At 41.9% G+C, this 20,265-nt stretch overlaps 2 protein-coding genes across 8 annotated transcripts in view; one reads left to right on the forward strand and one right to left on the reverse strand.

Moving 5' to 3' along the window:
- Nucleotides 1-5,342: 5,342 nt before the first annotated feature.
- LOC112261118 (ankyrin repeat domain-containing protein 33B-like) lies at nucleotides 5,343-10,981 on the forward strand. The gene is made up of 4 exons (XM_024436457.2): nucleotides 5,343-6,379; nucleotides 9,001-9,130; nucleotides 9,340-9,480; nucleotides 9,583-10,981. The coding sequence occupies exons 1-4, from the start codon at nucleotides 5,927-5,929 to the stop codon at nucleotides 10,395-10,397; spliced, it is 1,539 nt and encodes a 512-aa protein (XP_024292225.1). The 5' UTR covers nucleotides 5,343-5,926; the 3' UTR covers nucleotides 10,398-10,981.
- Nucleotides 10,982-13,847: 2,866 nt separating this feature from the next.
- Nucleotides 13,848-20,265, reverse strand: part of LOC112260513 (catenin delta-2) — a 138,477-nt gene continuing 132,059 nt past the window's right edge. For all 7 annotated transcript variants that reach the window (XM_024435681.2, XM_024435684.2, XM_024435685.2 and 4 more), the window contains 6 exons: nucleotides 19,787-20,018; nucleotides 18,759-18,843; nucleotides 18,046-18,172; nucleotides 16,900-17,031; nucleotides 16,651-16,727; nucleotides 13,848-16,544 (listed from right to left, as the gene is read on the reverse strand). In XM_024435681.2, the coding sequence (XP_024291449.1) occupies nucleotides 16,293-16,544; nucleotides 16,651-16,727; nucleotides 16,900-17,031; nucleotides 18,046-18,172; nucleotides 18,759-18,843; nucleotides 19,787-20,018 (905 nt within the window). In that variant the 3' untranslated portion in view covers nucleotides 13,848-16,292. The remainder of the gene's footprint in view (nucleotides 16,545-16,650; nucleotides 16,728-16,899; nucleotides 17,032-18,045; nucleotides 18,173-18,758; nucleotides 18,844-19,786; nucleotides 20,019-20,265) is intronic.

Consider the following 20,265-nt stretch of genomic DNA (forward strand, 5'->3'; position numbering starts at 1 on the left):
TCACCAACAAAGCACCATCACACCTCCTCTCCCGTGCGTCACGGTGGGAACCACACATGTGGAGATAATCCGTTCACCTACTCTGCGTCTCACAAAGAGACGGCGGTTGGAACCAAAAATCTCAAATTTGGAATCTCCACTCAGACCAAAGGACAGATTTCCACCGGTCTATTGTCCATTGCTCGTGTTTCTTGGCCCAAGCAAGTCTCTTCTTATTATTGGTGTCCTTTAGTAGTGGTTTCTTTGCAGCATTTTGACCATGAAGGCCTGATTCACGCAGACTCCTCTGAACAGTTGATGTTGAGATGTGTCTGTTACTTGAATTCCGTGAAGCATTTATTTGGGCTGCAATCTGAGGCTGGTAACTCTAATGAACTTATCCTCGGCAGCAGAGGTAACTCTGGGTCTTCCTTTCCTGTGGTGGTCCTCATGAGAGCCAGTTTCATCATAGCGCTTGATGGTTTTTGCGACTGCACTTGAAGAAACGTTCAAAGTTCTTTAAATTTTCCGCATTGACTGACATTCATGTCTTAAAGTAATGATGGACTGTTGTTTCTCTTTGCTTATTTGAGCTGTTCTTGCCATAATATGGACTTGGTCTTTTACCAAATAGGGCAATCTTCTGTATACCACCCGTACCTTGTCACGACACAACTGATTGGCTCAAACGCATTAAGAAGGAAAGAAATCCCACTAGTTATCTTTTTAATTGAAATGCATTCCAGGTGACTACCTCATGAAGCTGGTTGAGAGAATGCCTAGAGTGTGCAAACCTGTCATCAAGGTAAAGGGTGGCTACTTTGAGGAATCTGAAATATACAATATATTTTCATTTGTTTAACACTTTTTTGCTTACTACACGATTCCATGTGTTATTTCATAGTTTTGATGTCTTCACTATTATTCTACAATGTAGAAAAGAGTAAAAATAAAAATAATAAACCTTGAATGAGTAGGTGTGTCCAAACTTTTGACTGGTACTGTAAGTTAATTTGTCCCAATACTTTCGATCCCCTAAAATGAAGGGAATATGTACTAAAAGTGCTGTATTTTCTAAAAGGTTCCCCGAAATGAATGAAAATACCCTCAAATTAAAACTGAAAGTCTGCACTTTATTCTCATAGTCGTATAGTTTCAAATCCAAAATGCTGGAGTATAGAGCCAAAACCACAGAAAATGTGTCACTGTTCCAATACTTTTGGAGATCATTGTGTGTTGAGATTGGAAATACTGTTGGCTGCATATCTAATGTTGATTGACCTGGGTTGCTGAATTTTTATTCTAACACACTTTTCACGCTATAGTGCCGACCCAAACTTTAGTTTCAGAATATTGTCCCTTCCAACACAGTTCTAAGCCAGCACGGCTCAGCCCTATCTGGCACAATAAGATACAGTTCCTTCAGAAAGCCCTCATACCCCTTGACTTACAGTGCATTCGGAAAGAATTCAGACCTGTTGACTTTTTCCACATTTTGTTACATTACAACCTTATTCTAAAATTGATTAATACATTTTTGCAAATGTATTAAAAATAAAAACGGAAATATCACATTGACATAAGCATTCAGACCCTTTACTCAGTATTTTGTTGAAGCACCTTTGGCTGTGATTACAGCCACAATCGTCTTGGGTATGACGCTACAAGCTTGGCACACCTGTATTTGGGGAGTTTCTCCCATTCTTCTCTGCAGATCCTCTCAAGTTCTGGCACAGCTATTTTCAGGTCTCTCCAGAGATGTTCGATTGGGTTCAAGTTCAGGCTCTGGCTGGGCTACTCAAGGACATTCAGAGACTTGTCCCAAAGACACATCTGTGTTGTCTTGGTTGTGTGCTTAGGTTCATTGTCCTGTTGGAAGGTGACCTTTCACCCCAGTCTGAGGTCCTTGGTTTTCATCAAGGATCTGTCTGTATTTGCTCCGTTCATCTTTCCCTCGATCTTTCCTTCTCCCAGTCCCTACCGCTGAAAAACATCCCCACAGCATGATGCTGCCACCACCATGCTTCACTGTATGGATAGGTGCCAGGTTTCCTCCAGATGTGGAGGCTTAGCATTTAGACTTAAACTTGACTTCTGTTCCTACTACGACACCGCCATAAGAACCGCTATGTGGATTACGGCTAAAGTGGATCTGATGAATAGAGGCCAAAATCTCTCTGGATAAGAGTGTCTGCTATGAATAAAATGATGATTATGATTAAATAAGTACTGAACCAAACTCACTGGAAAGTGAGCGCAGTTTGGTTTGAGACAGTAACGGTGAAAAGGGTACACAGGCTCAGCACAGGATGAACCTTTTTCAGATAATGCTTGTGAGATTTCTAACTGCGTGCCAGGCTGCCAATCCAGACAGGAATCTAGCAGGAATACTGTTATAAAGTGATCCTGTTAAAGGTTTAAAAAAATGCCTGTGGCGTAGACCCTAAATACTGGTCCATACATGAAGAAGGGCTGTCCACTTTTAAACAGCAACTGACCTAGTTCAATTCTATAACCAGGACTGACCAGAGCCTACTGTACTATTTGGTTGTTGGCAGAACTGCTAATCTGCTCACCACCCAGATAACATAAAGACTAGGATGTTATCTTCAAGCCGATTTAAGTCAAAACTGTAACTAGGCCTCTCAGGAACATTCAACATCATCTTGGTAAGCAACTGCAGTGTATAGTTGGCCTTGTGTTTTAGGTTATTGTCCTGTTGAAAGGTGAATTTGTTTCCAAGTGTCTGTTGGAAAGGAGACTGAACCAGGTTTTCCTGTATGATTTTGCATGTGCTTAGCTTTATTCAGTTCCTTTATATCCTAAAAAAACTCCCTAGTCCTTGCTGATAACAAGCATACCCATAACATGATGCTGCCACCACCATGCTTGAAAATATGAAGAATGGTACTCAGTGATGTGTTGTGTTGTATTTGCTCCAAACATACTGCTTTGTATTCACATGTAGTCACATTTTTGGCAATTTTACTTTAGTGGCTAATTTACAAACAGGATGCATGTTTTGGAATATTTTTTATTCTGTACAGGCTTCCTTCTTTTCACTCTGTCATTTAGGTTAGTATTGCTAAGAAACTACAATGTTGTTGATCAATTCATTAGTTTTATCCTATCACAGCCCTTAAACTCTGTAACTGTTTTTAAGTTACCATTGGCCTCATTGTGAAATTCCTGAGCGGTTTCCTTTGTCTCCGGCAACTGAGTTAGGAATGACGCCTGTATCTTTGTAGTGACTGGGTGCTACACCAGCCAATGTGTAATTAATAACTTCACCATGCTAAAAGTGGATCTGATGAATAGAGCCCTAAATCACTCTGAATAAGATCATCTGCTATAAAAAAAAGTCTGAATAATAATTAAATAAACGCTGAACCAAACTCACTGGTAAAGTGAGCTAAAAGAGCGCAGTTTGGGTTGAGACAGTAACGGTGAAAAGGGTACACATCTTCAACACAGAATGAACCTTTTTCAGATAACACTTGTAAGATTTCTACCTGTGTGCCAGGCTGCCAATCCAGACAGTAATCTGGCTGGCACTCTGTTATAAAGTGATCCTGTTAAGGTAAATATAGTTTGTGGTGTAGACCTTAAATACTGGGCCATACATGAAGGGCTGTACTCTTTTAAACAGCAACTGACCTAGGTCAGTGTTTCAACCTGGACTGACCAGAGCCTACTGTACTATTTGGTTGTTGGCAGAACAGCTAATCTGCTCAACTCCAAGATAACATAAAGACTAGGACGTTATCTTCAAGCCGATTTAAGTCAAAACTGTAACTAGGCCGTCGTCTTGGTAAGTAACTCCAGTGGATAGCTGGCCTTGTGTTTAAGGTTATTGTCCTGCTGAAAGGTGAATTTATCTCCCAGTGTCTGTTGGAAAGCAGACTGAACCAGGTTTTCCTCTAGGATTTTGCTTGTGCTTAGCTTTATTCAGTTTTTTTTATCCTACAAAACTCCCTTGTCCTTCCTGATAACAAATTCCTCTCTGGCAACTGAGTTAGAAGGCGCCTGTATCTTTGTTGTGACTGGATATATTGATACACAGCAAACTGTAATTAATAACTTCACCATGCCCTAAGCCGATCTGATCTTGTTGTTATTGATTTACGCTTCATAAGTGTTTTTAATCTTATTTTAACAGCCACTTATTTGAATGTCAATACATTAACTTTACTACATTATTTTGCCCTACTATACTATTTACTACATAGCAGATCAGGGTTGCCTGGGTTTAATTGTGTACTGATTTGATATTGGGAATTAAATGTTACACTCATAAGTAGTTTAGCATTGACCTGACATACAACATATTGCTAAAGGCTTACCAGTTCAGGGGCCTACTTCTGAGGCCTACTTCAGTTGACAGCATCAACTAAGGAATCAATTACAGAAATGATGCATTGCTTAATTAAGATCAGGTCCAATGTCTACCATACACAGTAAGCAATCAATCATTTCAAGATCTGTAGATTGCAGCTGAATTTGCATAGCCCCCGCCAGAACAATCTGTAAATCCAGCATTTGAACGTGCCATTATTTTTTTATCTAATTTTATTATTATACTGAGATCTTGAGTTTGATTGTTAGAATTCTCACTGTGTAATAGAGTGGATAGGCATGTGTGATGAGCAATGAACAGAAGAGACTTTCAAGAGGGCTGTTTTTGCCACCCACATGATCACATACAGTACAAATCACTAAGACTATGGCGCTCAGACAAGCGTGGGAACCGCAATGTCAAAAGGTGCATCGTAAAACTGACACATCCAAGCTACACCCAAGCCTTTAGCTGCTTCTAAAATAATGTCAAACAACAACCAAAATAATGTGAATTAGTGGCAAGAAGTGTAGCTATACACAGTGAAGGAAAATGGGGGAAACGTATGTAAGAGGCCATGTTATTTTTGCTGAATCCAATTACCAGTCAGTTAAAACAGATCTAACAGCAGCCACATCCAACCGTAGATTAGGGTCATGGACAAATGTTGCACAACTCGTAAGGGTTGGAGGTAAGGAGGTAATGTCATGAAGTCACTTTTCTGGGTGATCCCCATGTTACTGTTGGAACCAGATTTAGGGTATGGGTATTGGATATGACGCAAAACCAGTATAGCATAAGACAGGAATGCAATGAAAATGTAGTTGATGTGGTTGCACAAAATCAAAGATATGTGGTTGTACAAATTCTAAATTATCTGTGTTTTGAGCTTTAGCTATGCAGACCAAGAAAAGACAATACAAACTATGCATTGTTCAACTATGCATTTTGGGAGAGAGAGAAAGAGAGAGAGCAGAGAGAGAAAGAGAAAGAGAGGAGGATAGGGAGAGAGAGGGAGAGAGAGAGAGAGAGTGAGGACTGATTAAAGGGATTAAGTAGCGTCAGTTTAGACAATTCTTCTCTTCCACATCGGTATAAGGAAACAAAATGATTTACAGCGGGGGAATAGAAGATTAGGGTATCAGCACAGCAGGACGTAGACACTATCTAAAATAATTAAGTGCCTTTTGTTGAACAGCATTTTGTGGGACAACTTTGGCAACAAATGCATTGAAGAGATGAATTCTCAAGCTGTCACACCGTTGTTGGTTGTTGCCATTTGGAAAGTGAGAAATACACAAGGCAAATGAAGAGCTAATGAGAACAAGAGGATCCTTTGAGGATGACAAGCTCTTTAATGTCCTTCTAATACTTCAGAGAACAAGCTTTATTCATGGATTAAAGGGGACATTCGGAGACATCCTCCTCAAGTGGCTTTTGAACCAGAACAAATGTTCGATCATGTTCCAGTTAGGGGTCATACTGACTTCTGCTTCCTCAACAAGACCTAGCTAAGTATTTACACTTTGAATGAGAGAGAATTGGTCAGATGAGATTGGGATTTTGGTGCCTTGTTCTTGTTGTTGTGGTGGATTTTAACCCGCGAGTTAAATGGTGCTGATCATAGAGGACTCAGGTGGAGGTGGAGGGACGTTGTTAAAAGTTCAGCAGAATGGCATCTCTGGAGGTCAGGCGGGGGCTGTCAGGGGTCCCATAAATGAGGAGTTGGAGACGGTCGCAGACGACAAAAATGAGGATCCTAATGTGGGAGACAATGAGGACAACAACTTTTACGATGACGACGACGATGATGTCTATCAGGAATTTGAAGAGTTTGACTTTGACACATTGCCAGATCGGCCAGAGGATAGCAGGAGTATCGCCTCTGATGACTCCTTCTATCCACCTGATGAGTCTCTCAAATACAGGACTCCCAGCCCAGTCACCCCTGAACCGCTGTCTTTCTTCATGGCCTGCTCCAATAACAATTCCATCATAGTGAAGATTATGATAAGGCAAGGGGTGACAGAGGAGGAAGTGAGAGAAACAGATAAGAACAACAGAGTATGTTTGCATTGTCATTAAAGAGATGAACTAGTCAATGTTCTCTGTGATTTAGAGTATGTCCATATTATCAAGTAAAGGCTAACTGTACAAACTTATTATATGGTCTCTGTTTCAATGTCCACACGAACATCCTACTTAGAATTAAGCGATGTATAATGCTTTTTACATGGTATGCTAGTATGGACATTGGAATATAGATCTTTGTAAACGCCGGTTTCCGCAAGATGAGGAATAAGCTTTATGTTGATTTGATATGAAAGACAGCACACATTTTAGGCTTTTTGCTCCCGTTTCTGCATTTGTACTAGACACCCAAACTGTGTCATTTCTGTGGACAGTGACAATATCAGAGGAATACTCAGAGCGGTTGGTTAAGCCCTGGAACAGATGGGGGGGGTGCGTTGAAGCAGCTCGTAATCATGGCTGAGCTTTTAAAAGGTTCACCCAAGATATCAGGGTGCAGCAGGACAATACTAAGAGCGGGTTGGTGCTTCAAATCCCTTATTCTCCACACCATTCATGACCATCATGGGTACCCAACAGGTAGACATTGGGGTTAGGCATAATGCAATTTTGGTTGTGTTTCTCACTGCTGTATCCTCATCAGTGGTAAAGCAATAATACTAGGGATATAACATAGCAGCCTACACATTCAGTGACTACTATTGGTCATCATATTCAAAAGGTGTTGCATGTAGATTCCATAGAGAGAAGTTCCGTGATTTTCCTCAGCATCTGATCAAGCTGAGAAACAAGGCTTTTACCCACTGACCTTTTAAATCCCTTCAACGCGTTGTGAAGAGACAGACTAACACAGTATAAATACGTGGAGAACTCTGCTGTCATGCTACACCTACAGTAACGGTACGTGTCTGGATGGATAAATGCAAATGTCCTCAGTTGTTTCACGTTACATCCTACACTGGCATGACATGAGCCCTAATGTGTGTTTGTATACATGTTAACAAACACACACACAGCAGTGTTTTTAAATCAAACCCTCTGAATGCGGACTGTTTGAGCAGAGTAGAACCTTACTTTGGCAAATCTAAAACTGTACTTGTCTTTTTTCCAATTGACTCAGACAAATGATGTTCTCCCATGGGTTGTTTATACATGGGGTGTTGAATATGGAAACTTTCAGTGTTAATTCCTCTTTGGTCCCAAAGCTTTGGTATAGGCCTACCTCAGACCTTTACCTTAGAGTTGAATATCGAAGCCATAAGCAGTGGGAATACTGGAAGCTCTGCTGATCCTTCAGGTTTTCATGATTAGTGGGCAAAATTATTTGTTTACGGTACATATTTTCTAAGGTATTTTCTTCAGATGGCTTAATCGTGATTTGTTTCACAGTAGCCTTGGTGACTGGGCATTTCCCCAAATCCATAAACCGGGTCATTGAGCCACCCTTGTATACTGTTACCTATGCGTCATTATGCTATCTTACCATAGGGCTGGTGGACTGTGATTAGTACTGTAGGCAGCAGCAGGCAGATGGTTCAGAAAGCTCCAGAAAGACAATTAGCTGAGACTTAACTTGGAATTCCCTTGGGGATCATTAGGCCTGTCGGTTGGGAATCATTAGGCCTGTCGGTTGGGGATCATTAGGCCTGTCGGTTGGGGATCGTTAGGCCTGTCTATTGGGGATCGTTAGGCCTGTCGGCTGGGGATCATTAGGCCTGTCGGTTGGGGATTGTTAGGCCTGTCGGTTGGGGATCATTAGGCCTGTCGGTTGGGGGATCATTAGGCCTGTCGGTTGGGGATCATTAGGCCTGTCAGTTGGGGGATCATTAGGCCTGTCGGTTGGGGATCATTAGCCCTGTCAGTTGGAGATCATTGGGCCTGTCCGTTGGGGATCATTAGGCCTGTCGGTTGGGGATTGTTAGGCCTGTCGGTTGGGGATCATTAGGCCTGTCGGTTGGGGGATCATTAGGCCTGTCGGTTGGGGATCATTAGGCCTGTCAGTTGGGGGATCATTAGGCCTGTCGGTTGGGGATCATTAGCCCTGTCAGTTGGAGATCATTGGGCCTGTCCGTTGGGGATCATTAGGCCTGTCAGTTGGGGATCATTGGGCCTGTCAGTTGGGGATCATTGGGCCTGTCAGTTGGGGATCATTAGGCCTGTCAGTTGGAGTCTCTGGTTATAAGTCACCCTCCAAGCATATACATTTATCAGTGTTGCTCTAAGTATTTGTTTATTTTGATTCTACCGTGTCAACACAATTCTAACACCACACACCTAGAACTAGAATAGCTGTTAATGTGCCTCAAAAGACCAGAGATATTGAGCACTGAGACCACGGCCTTAAGACCATAACGCTCCAGGGAGTGTAACAGTGGCAGAGTCTTGGGTTGGTGAGCTTGCCTTGTGTCCTTAGTTAGCTACATTGTCATTTGTAAGCACTAGCAGCAGTCACGCCTGAACTTTGAGATCTAATGTAGACAAGTGACGTACAGGTAGTTGTGTGACGTACTCTACCTTATGTGCAAGGTCAAATGTTAGAGTTGAACAGTACAACACTGTGCGTCAACAGATTTACCTGAAGGGCAAATGTTTTTTGTTGTCATCCAAAAAGAGAGATATGTCATTGACCTTTGCATGTGGTTTGTGTTTTTCAGAATGGGCTGATAGTAGCCTGTTACATGGGCTGGGTGGATGTGGTCATAGCGCTCTCTCAGTGTCCCCACATCGATGTCAACTGGCAAGACAACGAGGGGAATACAGCCCTCATGACAGCTGCTCAAGCTGGTAAGAATCCACAGATGTTTTAAAGTTGAAGGTTTGTTGGTTCCTAGTACAGTATATTTTGGGAACGTGTCAACACAAATATGATTATTCTCAATGAAAACAGACAGATTAAGCAAACAGATGTATTGATCTGGAAACAATGGGTATAATTCCACGTGGTTCATTGTGAATAAGGTGAATAACACATTTGGTTTATTTTTCAATGCCAGGTCACATTATGATATCCAGCTACTTGATCAACTACTTCTCCAACCTGGACCTAGAGCGTAGGAACTGCCATGGATTCACAGCTATGATGAAGGCAGCCATGCAAGGGAGGGCAGATGTTGTTCGTTTGCTCATGTTGTCAGGTAGAGCTAAAATATTTAGTATTTCTATGTCATTTTTTACAATGTTTTCATTGTCTCCATTTTGTTGCTGGACTGCCTTTATCTGTGTATTTCCTATAAAAGGAGCGGACGTGGAGGCGAGGGACTACGGGCGCAAGATGACCTCCAGGGAGTGGGCTTTGTTCACATGCCGCTACGAGACGGCCTACCTGATGATGCGTCTGATGGCCCAGCCGTGCGCTGAGCAGTTCTGTGAATCCTACAAGCTGGAGTGGCCCATGCTGCAGGAACTGGTGGCCCAACGCCAGGAACCCAAGAACTGTTGGCAGAAGGTGGCAGACAAAGCCTGCTGTAGGTTCTCCCTCCGCATGAAGACGGACCCTGTGGACGACGGTGTGATGGACCACATGGTGCGCATCACCACCGCCCTGTCCAGCCCATTGATCGCCACCGCCTGCCACACCGTGGCCCTGAGAAGCCCGCCCTGCATTGGGAAGCGGCGCTATGCTGTACCGGAGATCCTCAGGAAGCAGCGAGTGGACGAGCTGAAGCGCCTGGGGCCCGACCGGATCAACAACTACAAGAAGCTGTTCAATAACTCCCGGGTGCAGTTGGTTCCTAAGAAGACAGACCGGAGGGCCAGCCTGCAGACCCAAATGTTGCAGGAGGTTGCGGTGGCCGGTACGTCTGCCCTGAGGCGTGCCAGCTTGCTGCCCCTGAACATGATGAGGAGGAGCAGCGTCAGGCCGGGCATTGTGATCCCCAAGGTGAGGCTGTGCAAGGCCCCCTCGGGGCCCGCCTCCGAGAAGAGAAGGAAGAGCAAGGACCCTGCGCTCCTCCAGCTCCCCAAGTGGAGGTACAAACAGGCTAAGGAGGAGAGGAGGAGGCAAGAGGAGGAGGAGAAGCAGAGACGTTTTCCCACAGTGAGGAGGCGGTGAAAGAATTGAGCTATGAGGAGAGGGCAAAAAAATGTCAGGAGCCTTGGGAGGTGAGCCAACCTTTTATTACAATTGGTACTGAGCTGAAGAGTTGAAGTGATCACCTGCATTCGAGATTTTAAGGATTTTGCTACTAGATTATACTGTAGCCATGGAGCACCATGTCTTCCTGTCCTACATTTGGGTACTCTGTGTTGGGATGGGAACAATTGGCTTGAACTGTGCACTCACTGTGGGGAATTAATACTTGAACTTTGATCCAGATTTATTTTTGTATGCATTCTTCAGATTATGACTATGTTTGATATTTCCATTGTAAAAGGACAACTCACGCTAACACAATATTACCTCTGCACATTGTTTATTGTGTCAACGTTTCAGTCAGACATCCCCAAAAAATACTGACACCTACTGCATATTTAGGTTTATCTGAATGTTAAGGATATTCTCAAAGCAGACAGTACACTAATCAGTTGGATGTTTCCTCAGCTGTTAATAAAGGATACATGTACGTACACTCCCCTATGTGTACTCCAGCATTTTGGAACAGAATGTTAGCTTTATTTGAGGGTATTTTCATACATATCTGTTTTACTATTTAGAAATGATTGCACTTTATGTATCTAGCCCCCCCATTTGAAGCTGTCATAAATATTTGTACAAAATAGTGATGTGATCATGATTAGATATAAGGAGGGGTATGGCAATTTCTACTGTAACACTGAAGGAGCAAAACCACCTTCTGCAGGGTAATGTGATTTCACAATACAGATATATCAGGACAGGTGGGGAATTATCCATTAAAAGAACAAAGCAAGGGTTGTTAAAGCTATCCCAACAAAACACTGAGCGATGTGGAGTGGGATGTTCCGGTGCCAAATGAGCCTCAGTTTGCCCAGTGGGTACTCATTCAGGTAGATTCAGCTGGAAGAATGCAAATTGACCGTTTGACTGGACAATTAAAAAGGTGACTCAAGATTAATTCAATGCAATGAATAGGTGATGTAGGTCTCTAACAGTCGGCTACAACTATTTGACTTCCTATCAGTCAGAAGGCTATATTACATAAAACAATGCTCCTTGTCTACATCACAAAGGCAATCCACCACAGGATTCGCTGCCCCTCCACACGAATATCAGTGAATATTGAAAATGGTCCAGGTGATTATATAACTGCTCTAAATTCTCTGCAGCATCACATATTTGCATAATCACAACATTACATGATGTTAGCATTTTCACATTGAAGAAGAGATAAAATAAAACATTTCGTTTACTGTTCCAAACGAATATCAAATTCATGGGCCATGCGGTCAGTAACTTGAGCACATTTCTGCTTAGTTGCATCGGTATCTGTATCTGCTGTGTGCATCGCAGTAGTACTAGGGTAGTCACTAGTTACCACAGCCAAAAAGTCATAAACCCCGCCTATTTTTAAAATGTATCTTCTTAAAATGTGATTTTAAACCTAACCCTAACCCTAACCTTAATCACACTGCTAACTTTATGCCCAACCCTCACCTTAAATGAAGACTAAAAAGGTCATTTTAGTTTTCATTAACGTTTAGATAAAGCCAATGCTGACTTTGTGGCTGTGGTAAAGAGTGTAAAACAATACTAGACCAAAGACATGTATAACTAAACCAAGATAGACCACAGCCCAACGTTTCAAATGAGAACAAATGAGTCATAGTGGGCTGAACAAGCAAGGCCATGCATGAGCTAGCGAGATCCCATTGGATCCCCGTTTCCGTTAGGGAACAGCTAGTCTGTAAAGTGCGCGTGTGCAATAACTCAAATCGCATTTGCGCTCCTAAACAACGATAAAAAAAACGTTTTACTTTGGCAAGGGGTAAAGTCTACAAAACTTTGTCCACTCTGTTCGTAAGAGTTCTAGTTTTGGGAACAGAAAACTGTGTTGATATCAAATGTTTAATTATGAGAAAATTAGCAGAATGTCGGCCGAAATCCATCTCGTTCAATCTTATCCCACTGCCGGCCACTGGGCTTCCTTTCACTACCATGTTTGGTAGTGAGTGGAAAAGCCAAGCGGATGCATCACATTCAATACATCCTGGGAAATATCTGTTCTATCTGTGACTAGGCCTTGCAGAGTAAAATGGCAGACCCGACCTGCATGAGGAGAGTTGTCCCCAAGATACCCACTAGAGGGCACTGCAGACTGGTCCAAACTGTTGACATACAGTCAGGCTACACACCGCATGCTCATTCCCAGCACACAGGCCTCAGAATGATGGATTCTCCCAGGATTAGCGAAGCAATTAAAAATTAAAGGGATACAATGGAATATTCAATCGCTTACATTCTAAAGTATAGATCGCTTCTTTTCAGATACACTAATGCTGTATCTGGCACACTGGTGAAAAATGTTAGCATTTTCACAGAAACACCATAGGCCTTCTTGTGCCTTCATTCATCCATTCATAATCTATGTTCTTAGCTTTTAGAGTGCAGTTTTGGGAGCTGTGATGATCCTAAGGCAGATGACAGAGAGAGGCCCTAGCTTTGGGAGCCACAGTGGCATGACAATGGATGGATGGTAACCTCGGATTTAGCATTACCCAACTAGGCCAGCAGCATGGCAATTAACACCTATCACAGTGGTAATTTCACAAGGCTGCAGCTCACACAGAGCTGTCAGCATTACCTCCACTCAATGTCAAAGAGAAAACATTTAGAGAGAAACTGTAAGGACACCCCTCAATCAGTCTGCTGCCCTCAATCCCCTGGCTGAGTTGGTTGTGGAGGATTTCTATCAGATTCTGATTGGCTTGAAACTCTTCACTAAGCCTTGAGAATAGGAAAATGTGGATTGGAATAAGAAAACAAATTATTTATACAATTATTATTATTATTATTATTTAAATACTCTCAAAGTAACTGTAACATGCTGTCGGCACATCTAATAAATATTGGTGTAATTTTGAATTAGCGGAATGGAAGCTACAAAACAAAGCTAGGAGTTTTGTATGGTGGTTTTGACTTATTAACAGTCACATTCCATTAGCAAAATGAGTTCACTGCACTGAAATAATTTGGGAAGTGTCTGGTTGGAATGTTAATTAAAATCCCACACTTTTTTGTTACACCGGTCTGTCTCCCTTGGTTACAGGGGAAGTTTAGGAAACACTATGTTCTGAATCTGGAACGTCACCTCATCAAATCACCATTCAGACACACAGGGCATTGTCTCATCCACAACCGTGTCTCATCCACAATGTGATTGCAGATCAAACTTTCTATTTGAGTTGAGTTCGGTTACTTCAAAGAATCAAAATATTTTCTCTATTACTTAACTATATGCACATATTGATGTAGAGGAGTAAACATCATTATTCTGGCTGAACCAAAAGTTTTCAAACACAGTGAGCACAGACAAACCACACAAAGAGTTTTTGGTAACGAACAAACAACCCCCAAAACAGTGACTCTTAGATGGTCAGTTTATATTTTTGTAGCAGTTTCAATCTGTTGAGGCAATAAAAAGTTTCACTTCTATAAAACACATTGTCTAGCAACAAAAAGGTTACTGACACAGTTCAATACACTTTGTCAGGTATGCCTACTTTTCACAAGGACTGTGTCTGTTTTCAGATGCTAACTAATGAGAAGGAGCATCGTTTTAGGATATGTTGAACAATTTGGGTGTTTGCATCATTTATTCATTGTTCAAGCATCTGAAGATAACCTAGAAACTTCTAAAACAATATGTAGGGGAGACCAGAGCTCGTTGTCAACTTTTAACATACATTTTTTCTCTCCTGCTTTCAGTTTTAGTGTGTAGTCTACCACTATATTAATTCACATCGACTTAAATAAGATTTGTTCATGCATTAGTGGGCAATGTAATATATTTTTCTCTATGTTGCCACATAACGTTATTGTAACATTTGATCAAAGGAGGACTCACTATGAAACCGTGTGTCATGCTGGGGGGAAGGGTGCTACAGGGTTTGTAGAAAATGACCACTTTTGTTCTTTCACAGATAAACACACACACAGACTGGATCATCAGCTCCATTGTTGATAACTGTTCACCACATTGACACGTTTAAGGAAATCCAACAAGGATAAAGGGGATCATTTCCTTAGTCGGTGATGAAAGACATTCACCTGTGACAATTTCAATATTCAAAGCTAGGGACATGAAGTGGCAAAATACATTCTATAAACACCAAAATACAACGTTCTGTAGGTGTAACTTTTAGCACCTTGTCTTGTAGTTACGAGGTCTGTGACAACCTCCGTAAATTGTGGATATTCAGCCCCTGGTCTCCCCTATTTCTCATAGCAACAACATGACTACAAAGTCAACATTTTAGTGTGCAGACCAGAAAATGAAGGTGAACAAAACCCTACATGTATTATGAAGTCTTTTCCATAATTGTGCTGCTTTAAGTGACATCCACGTCCCCACATAAAAAGTATATATTTATATATAATATATATTCATACTCTATTAACAGTTTAGTCTACCATTAACTTAATTCCCACCCATTTCTGAAGAAGTAAAAAAACGGACTTTCTTAAACATTGATTATCTTTCAACACAGATTCAACTAATTTGTACATATTTGGAGGGAATTAAGCTCTCAAAGATATTATTTTCGCCCCCTGGTAATGTTCCAGTCTTGTTACAGTGTATATATAGCTTTATTCCATTGAAACACATTAAAAAAAAAGCATTTACAAACTGGCATCATTAGAACCAACAACTTGCTGTTGAATGTAAACTTCAACAGAAGTTCAACGTTACCCCTCAGCTTGGATATAACCATGTTTGGCACATTTTAAAAAACTGACAATGAGCACAATTCACTAGGAGGCTTGTGGAGGAAAAAAATTGTTTTCATGTAACAGCGTTTTAGGAAATGAAACGTATTTTGAGTATATCTACCGTCCATCCGTAAACTGTTTTAGGCAGTGGAAGAGCACCAAGGAAGTGGAATGATGCTGTTGAGCCGCTTAACTCATTTAGGTCCACCAATTCACATAATCAGATTAGCAATAACTTTGAAATCCGTCCTTCATATCGCTGCGAAAACATGTTTCATTGCTTGTAGTGGTTTGTTTGTGTGCAGACATTATGCTCTCTATTATCCCCCAGAATGTAACAGACAGACTAACATTATGCTGAGACAATAAAGAAAGGGACACAGGCAATTGTGTAATATACACAATGCACATGTATCTCCGTAATGTACATCAAATATTTTACATCAGAATGAAGGATTAAAAAAGTAGAAATAAAAAAAGAATTATAACAAATCAAAAGATACAAAGTCTAGAAGCAATTATTTTGCCCAGAGATTATACTCCTTACACACAACACAGGTTGAAGCCGTACGTTAAAACCTAATAAGAGTTTGTGACTGACAACTATTCTCTAGCTTGTGTAAATGACACTTCATTTTCTTGTGCTTCACGTACTAATCTCTTTACTATACCACATATTTACAGTTGTCTTCCTTCTAGAATACTGCTGATCATCTCCAAGATATTCCTCTCCTTTACACTCCAACGCTCCAAGCTTTTGGTGGTGACCCCATCATTTAATACCTTCCTTTCGCCTTTTGTGAGTTGTTTCTTAACAATATCCTGCTCTTTCTTTCTTCCTGTCTCTCTTTCCCTCCTTCCTTCTCTCTTTCGGACTCTAATTCTATTCCTTCTGCTCTGTGACTCTCTCTCTCTCTCTCTCTCTTTCTTCAAAGACACATGGGCATGGGACCTCTCTCTCTAGGACAAACTAAACTCGCTGAAGAAATGTCTTGTAGTATGCATGCACATGCATGGCCTGTCTGTCTTAGTCTCTCTCTCGGCTCCTCTCCCCCATCACAGCACACTGCTGACGACCAGTCCTTCCTCCATAGTCCACTAGACCCAGGAGTCTGGGGAGGCTGGGTAGTGACTGGTCTCATAGTTGAGTTCACTGTAGGGGCGGGATGCTGAGTAGAAGTCCACATAGTTGCCCGTGGACTTGAGGCCCAGGTGCATGTTTAGGTCTGTGGCCTGAGGAGGGCGCTGGTGCACCTGGTCCTCGTAGAACGCCTCCTCAAACTGTACGCCAGGAGGGTTCTGAAACGGAGGGTAAGGCTCCTGGCCTGGGTTGGGCCCCTGAGCAGAGACCTATGGAACACACAGAGGTTAGATCACTACTCTGCTACTGGAGAGAGAGTACCTAACAGTGAGTGTTGCTCTTATAATGATATCAAGTCATTTCTTCATTCCTTACCTGGTTGTGTTTGATGTCATCACTGGGAGAGATGTAGGCTCCTCGGAACAATGTTGAGGTTCCACTTGAGATTTCAACTATAGGTGGGAGAGAAACAGAGAGAAGGTATGTGGTCATTGTAATCAAGTTGATTATTATAAAATGACCAAAAGGCTTCACACAGGTTTTAGAGTACACCTTATCTGATGAAAACACACTGACTCCAGAAACGAAGAGGAAACTGACGGAGGCCTTGAAATTCCTTCCTACCTGCCATGGTGTCTTTCCTCGAAGTGTGCTCACCCTTGTTGCCATGGTAACTGGCACTGGTGCCCGTTGACTCGTAGTCTGTCTTCCTCTCCTTAAGGCTGATCATCTCTCGGGGAGAGGCAGGGGCACTTGCTGCAAACACACAGATGACACATCACGTACACCATTACCAGGAAAAGACGTTTGACATCCACTTGACTCCCTTCATCATTATTAATCCTCCCACTCTCCTACATTGACATATTCTGTTGATACAAGGCAAGGAAGCTGAGAATAAAGCAGCTGATGACAACATCAGATAACGTTACTGTGCCATAAAACGGCATGAAGAAAACACGCATGTAATGAAAACAAATACATAACTAACTAGATGGGGATCTAACATCCAGAAATAGCTCTTCTATGAAATCTTTACTTAGAGAGTTTATTGCTTTCTAATAGGATCCATTAAGTTCAGCATTTCCACTTTAAATTTCATTAAACTCCAATTAGAGCACCATGTAACCTTAATGTCCCGAACGGAATCGACAAACACCCTCTCGTCCAAGAAGATCCTCCTATAATCACCATTAAACGCAGCCAATGGCTGGCTACAGTACCGGGTTCTAGGTTTTAATAACAGTAGTACCAATACCTCTTTCATTTACATTTTAGTCATTAAGCAGATGCTCTTATCCAGAGTGACTTAGAGTCAGTGCATTCTGACGACTATTCAGGTTTGTAGGCGTATTCTGCATTGGCCCTAACTGCCCCCGGAGCTAACTGTGCCTCCCAAGGTCTCTTCCATGAGGCTGCTGTGGTGACGAACAGAGACTCAGCTGTGGCATTCAAACCAGCCGTGAAGAAATCTGCTGGTGTATGTCATCCGAGTCATCCCTCCATCCTCCTCCTTTCCTCTCCTCTTCTTTCATCTTAAAGGGTAAGTGAGTAACTGGCAGTTGCTTATTAGCGTCTGTGCACCTCCGTGTCTAAGCAGACACCACCTCATTCTTCATTCATCCTATCTTTTATCTGAAATATTACTAAGCTTCCCAATTATTTTTGTCTGAAATTCATGGACAATTTTTGGGGGGAAATGTCTGGCAATTAAAGCTCTAAAGCCTTGTGAGTTTGCAAAAAATGTCTATAAAGATAGAATACACTAACCTGAGCGATTATTGGGAGATGTCCGTACAGGCGAGATGGATGGGGTGCGGGAGGAAGAGTATGGTCTTTGTCTATCTCTTTCTATTGTAGAGGATGAGCCAACAAAATGATACTGAAAATATCCATCCTGGGGAAAAAGGAGATTCATAAGGGAACTAACAATAATGGACTGATCTATACTGCTTACTATGCTGTAGGATCATACTCTATGACCATACTGTAAGATTTAAGATAATCTGGTCAAATACAAATGGGGTTGGAACTATACACACATTTAAATGAGGCCAAATCGAACAGGAGAACAATACGATACTGACTGGCTACCCATTAAAGTAAAGCATGCAACACCAGTCTTGCAGTTGATTTTTTTTCTCCCCCTCTCAAAGCCCTTAAACCTTCAAATTCTTAATCTGTCTTTCATTAAAGAATGTTTATCTACTCTCCTCGGGTCAACATTGAGAGATTCTTTAGTTCATTAAACTGCAGCCCAGAGGGATTCCAGCTTTACTCTCACTATCGATTCATACACTTAATGAGCTTGCTGAACTGTGTCACACATGACGCATGAACTGCTGTACAGCATACATTTTTGCCCTTTACCTCCTCTCCTTTACCTCCTCTCTGGAGGACACTCCAGAGACTAATGCGTTACACTTCCAGCAGCGCCTTCGGCAGAGTTCTTGTGGTGGCAGCAAGTTCTTTGTATTACACACCTTTTTGTAGAGGCTGCGAAGGTCTCTGTACTGCCACATACTGTTGAGGACTTGAGAGGCTGCCTTCACCACTTTGGGTGTGTGTCTGGGAAGAGAAAAACAACACTTTATTTTCCTTGGATGAACAGAACAAAATGTTCCAATCAAAAGGTATTGAATGCTCGCTGCTGGATGAAAGGTCACGAGCACAAAACATTAAAAAACACAAATTCAATAACAACAAAAATCTAAGCCCACATTAAATGGAAACAAGGTCATTCTGCACTTCAGCACCATAGTCATTCTTGCAACAAAAAAAACGAGAAAAATTGGAATGGATAAACGCAATTAGCAGAGACAAAATCCAATGAGTTTTGCATCAGAGGCCCCTCTCTCTCACACAGCACCCATCCTCTCCTCTATCTCAGCACAGCAACTCCACAAGCCACAAATGTCAGCGCTACAGGTGATTAAATTCACACCAGAGATATGGAATAATCATCAAGTTATTACATCATAGCACTGCAGATACTGTATAGCAACACTTCTCTTCTCTCAAGACTCAAAGAGTGTTTTGTAATTTCTTCTCAATGGGGCAATGCATTCCTACAGTTGTCCAGAGTCCCTAATCCTTGGCAACGTTGAGTAAGTGCATCACAGGACTATGAGGAGAGATAGCCAATTACAATACCCAATTACCTTGCTAATTGCAAACTAAAAGGTCCTAAGGGAAAACTGTTTTCATAAAATCCCAAAACAGAAAACCCACAATTAGCTACATTTAAAAGGAATTTCTTTACACTGGTGAGTTATAGGGAAAACATCCGAAAAATATCTACTAAAATACATTCAGAGGGAAACTAACAGAACAGTGCTTATGCCCGATCAGCAGTTACATTCATTTACATTAGGGTTGAAGGTTAGGGTGAACAGAGTCTGTCTTGACAGTGGGATAACATGTTATATAAAGTAGCTGGCCAGCACGTATGCAGCATTTGGTTCCAGGTTAGAAGATGAGAGTGAACAAAGTATGACTTCTGGACACCTACTTGTCTCCTTTGCTCCTGGCGATGCCGATGAGTTTCTCGATGCCTCCAGCGTCACGCAGAGCCTTGGTGTTCTCCATGTTCTTAGTGATGACCTCGTGCAGGGCACAGCAGATAGCCGTGATGGTGTCGTCTGACATGGTCTTCCCAATAGCACCGGCAGCAGTCCCACCACTGCTGTTGTTGTTGTTCCCCCCGGGCAAACGGTGGACCAAGTCTCTCATTGCGTACTTGCCTGTTGTGGAGAGAAAGAGACCTCATGGTTAAGTTCTACTGTACATGAACATTTACATCTATGTGCGACCATTTAGGAAACACATCATGAAAACCATGGGTGCAGAAAAACAATATTCTTTGATTTGATTTGAAATAAATATGGCAAACATGCTCTCCAAAAAGCAATGTTCTGTTTGTGACCAAAATACTTTGCAAGTCACAACAGCAATATAGGGGAAAGGGTAACAAATGGTCAAGATATCAGA

Source organism: Oncorhynchus tshawytscha, linkage group LG10 (assembly GCF_018296145.1).
Source record: "Oncorhynchus tshawytscha isolate Ot180627B linkage group LG10, Otsh_v2.0, whole genome shotgun sequence".
Classification (NCBI taxonomy): domain Eukaryota; kingdom Metazoa; phylum Chordata; class Actinopteri; order Salmoniformes; family Salmonidae; genus Oncorhynchus; species Oncorhynchus tshawytscha.

Excerpts from the sequence above, each read along its gene's own strand:
- LOC112261118 (XM_024436457.2), top strand. The coding sequence starts at position 5,927 with ATGGTGCTGATCATAGAGGACTCAGGTGGAGGTGGAGGGACGTTGTTA. Across the intron at positions 6,380-9,000 it reads AAACAGATAAGAACAACAGA|AATGGGCTGATAGTAGCCTG; the intron begins GTATGTTTGCAT and ends TGTGTTTTTCAG. Across the intron at positions 9,131-9,339 it reads CATGACAGCTGCTCAAGCTG|GTCACATTATGATATCCAGC; the intron begins GTAAGAATCCAC and ends TTTCAATGCCAG.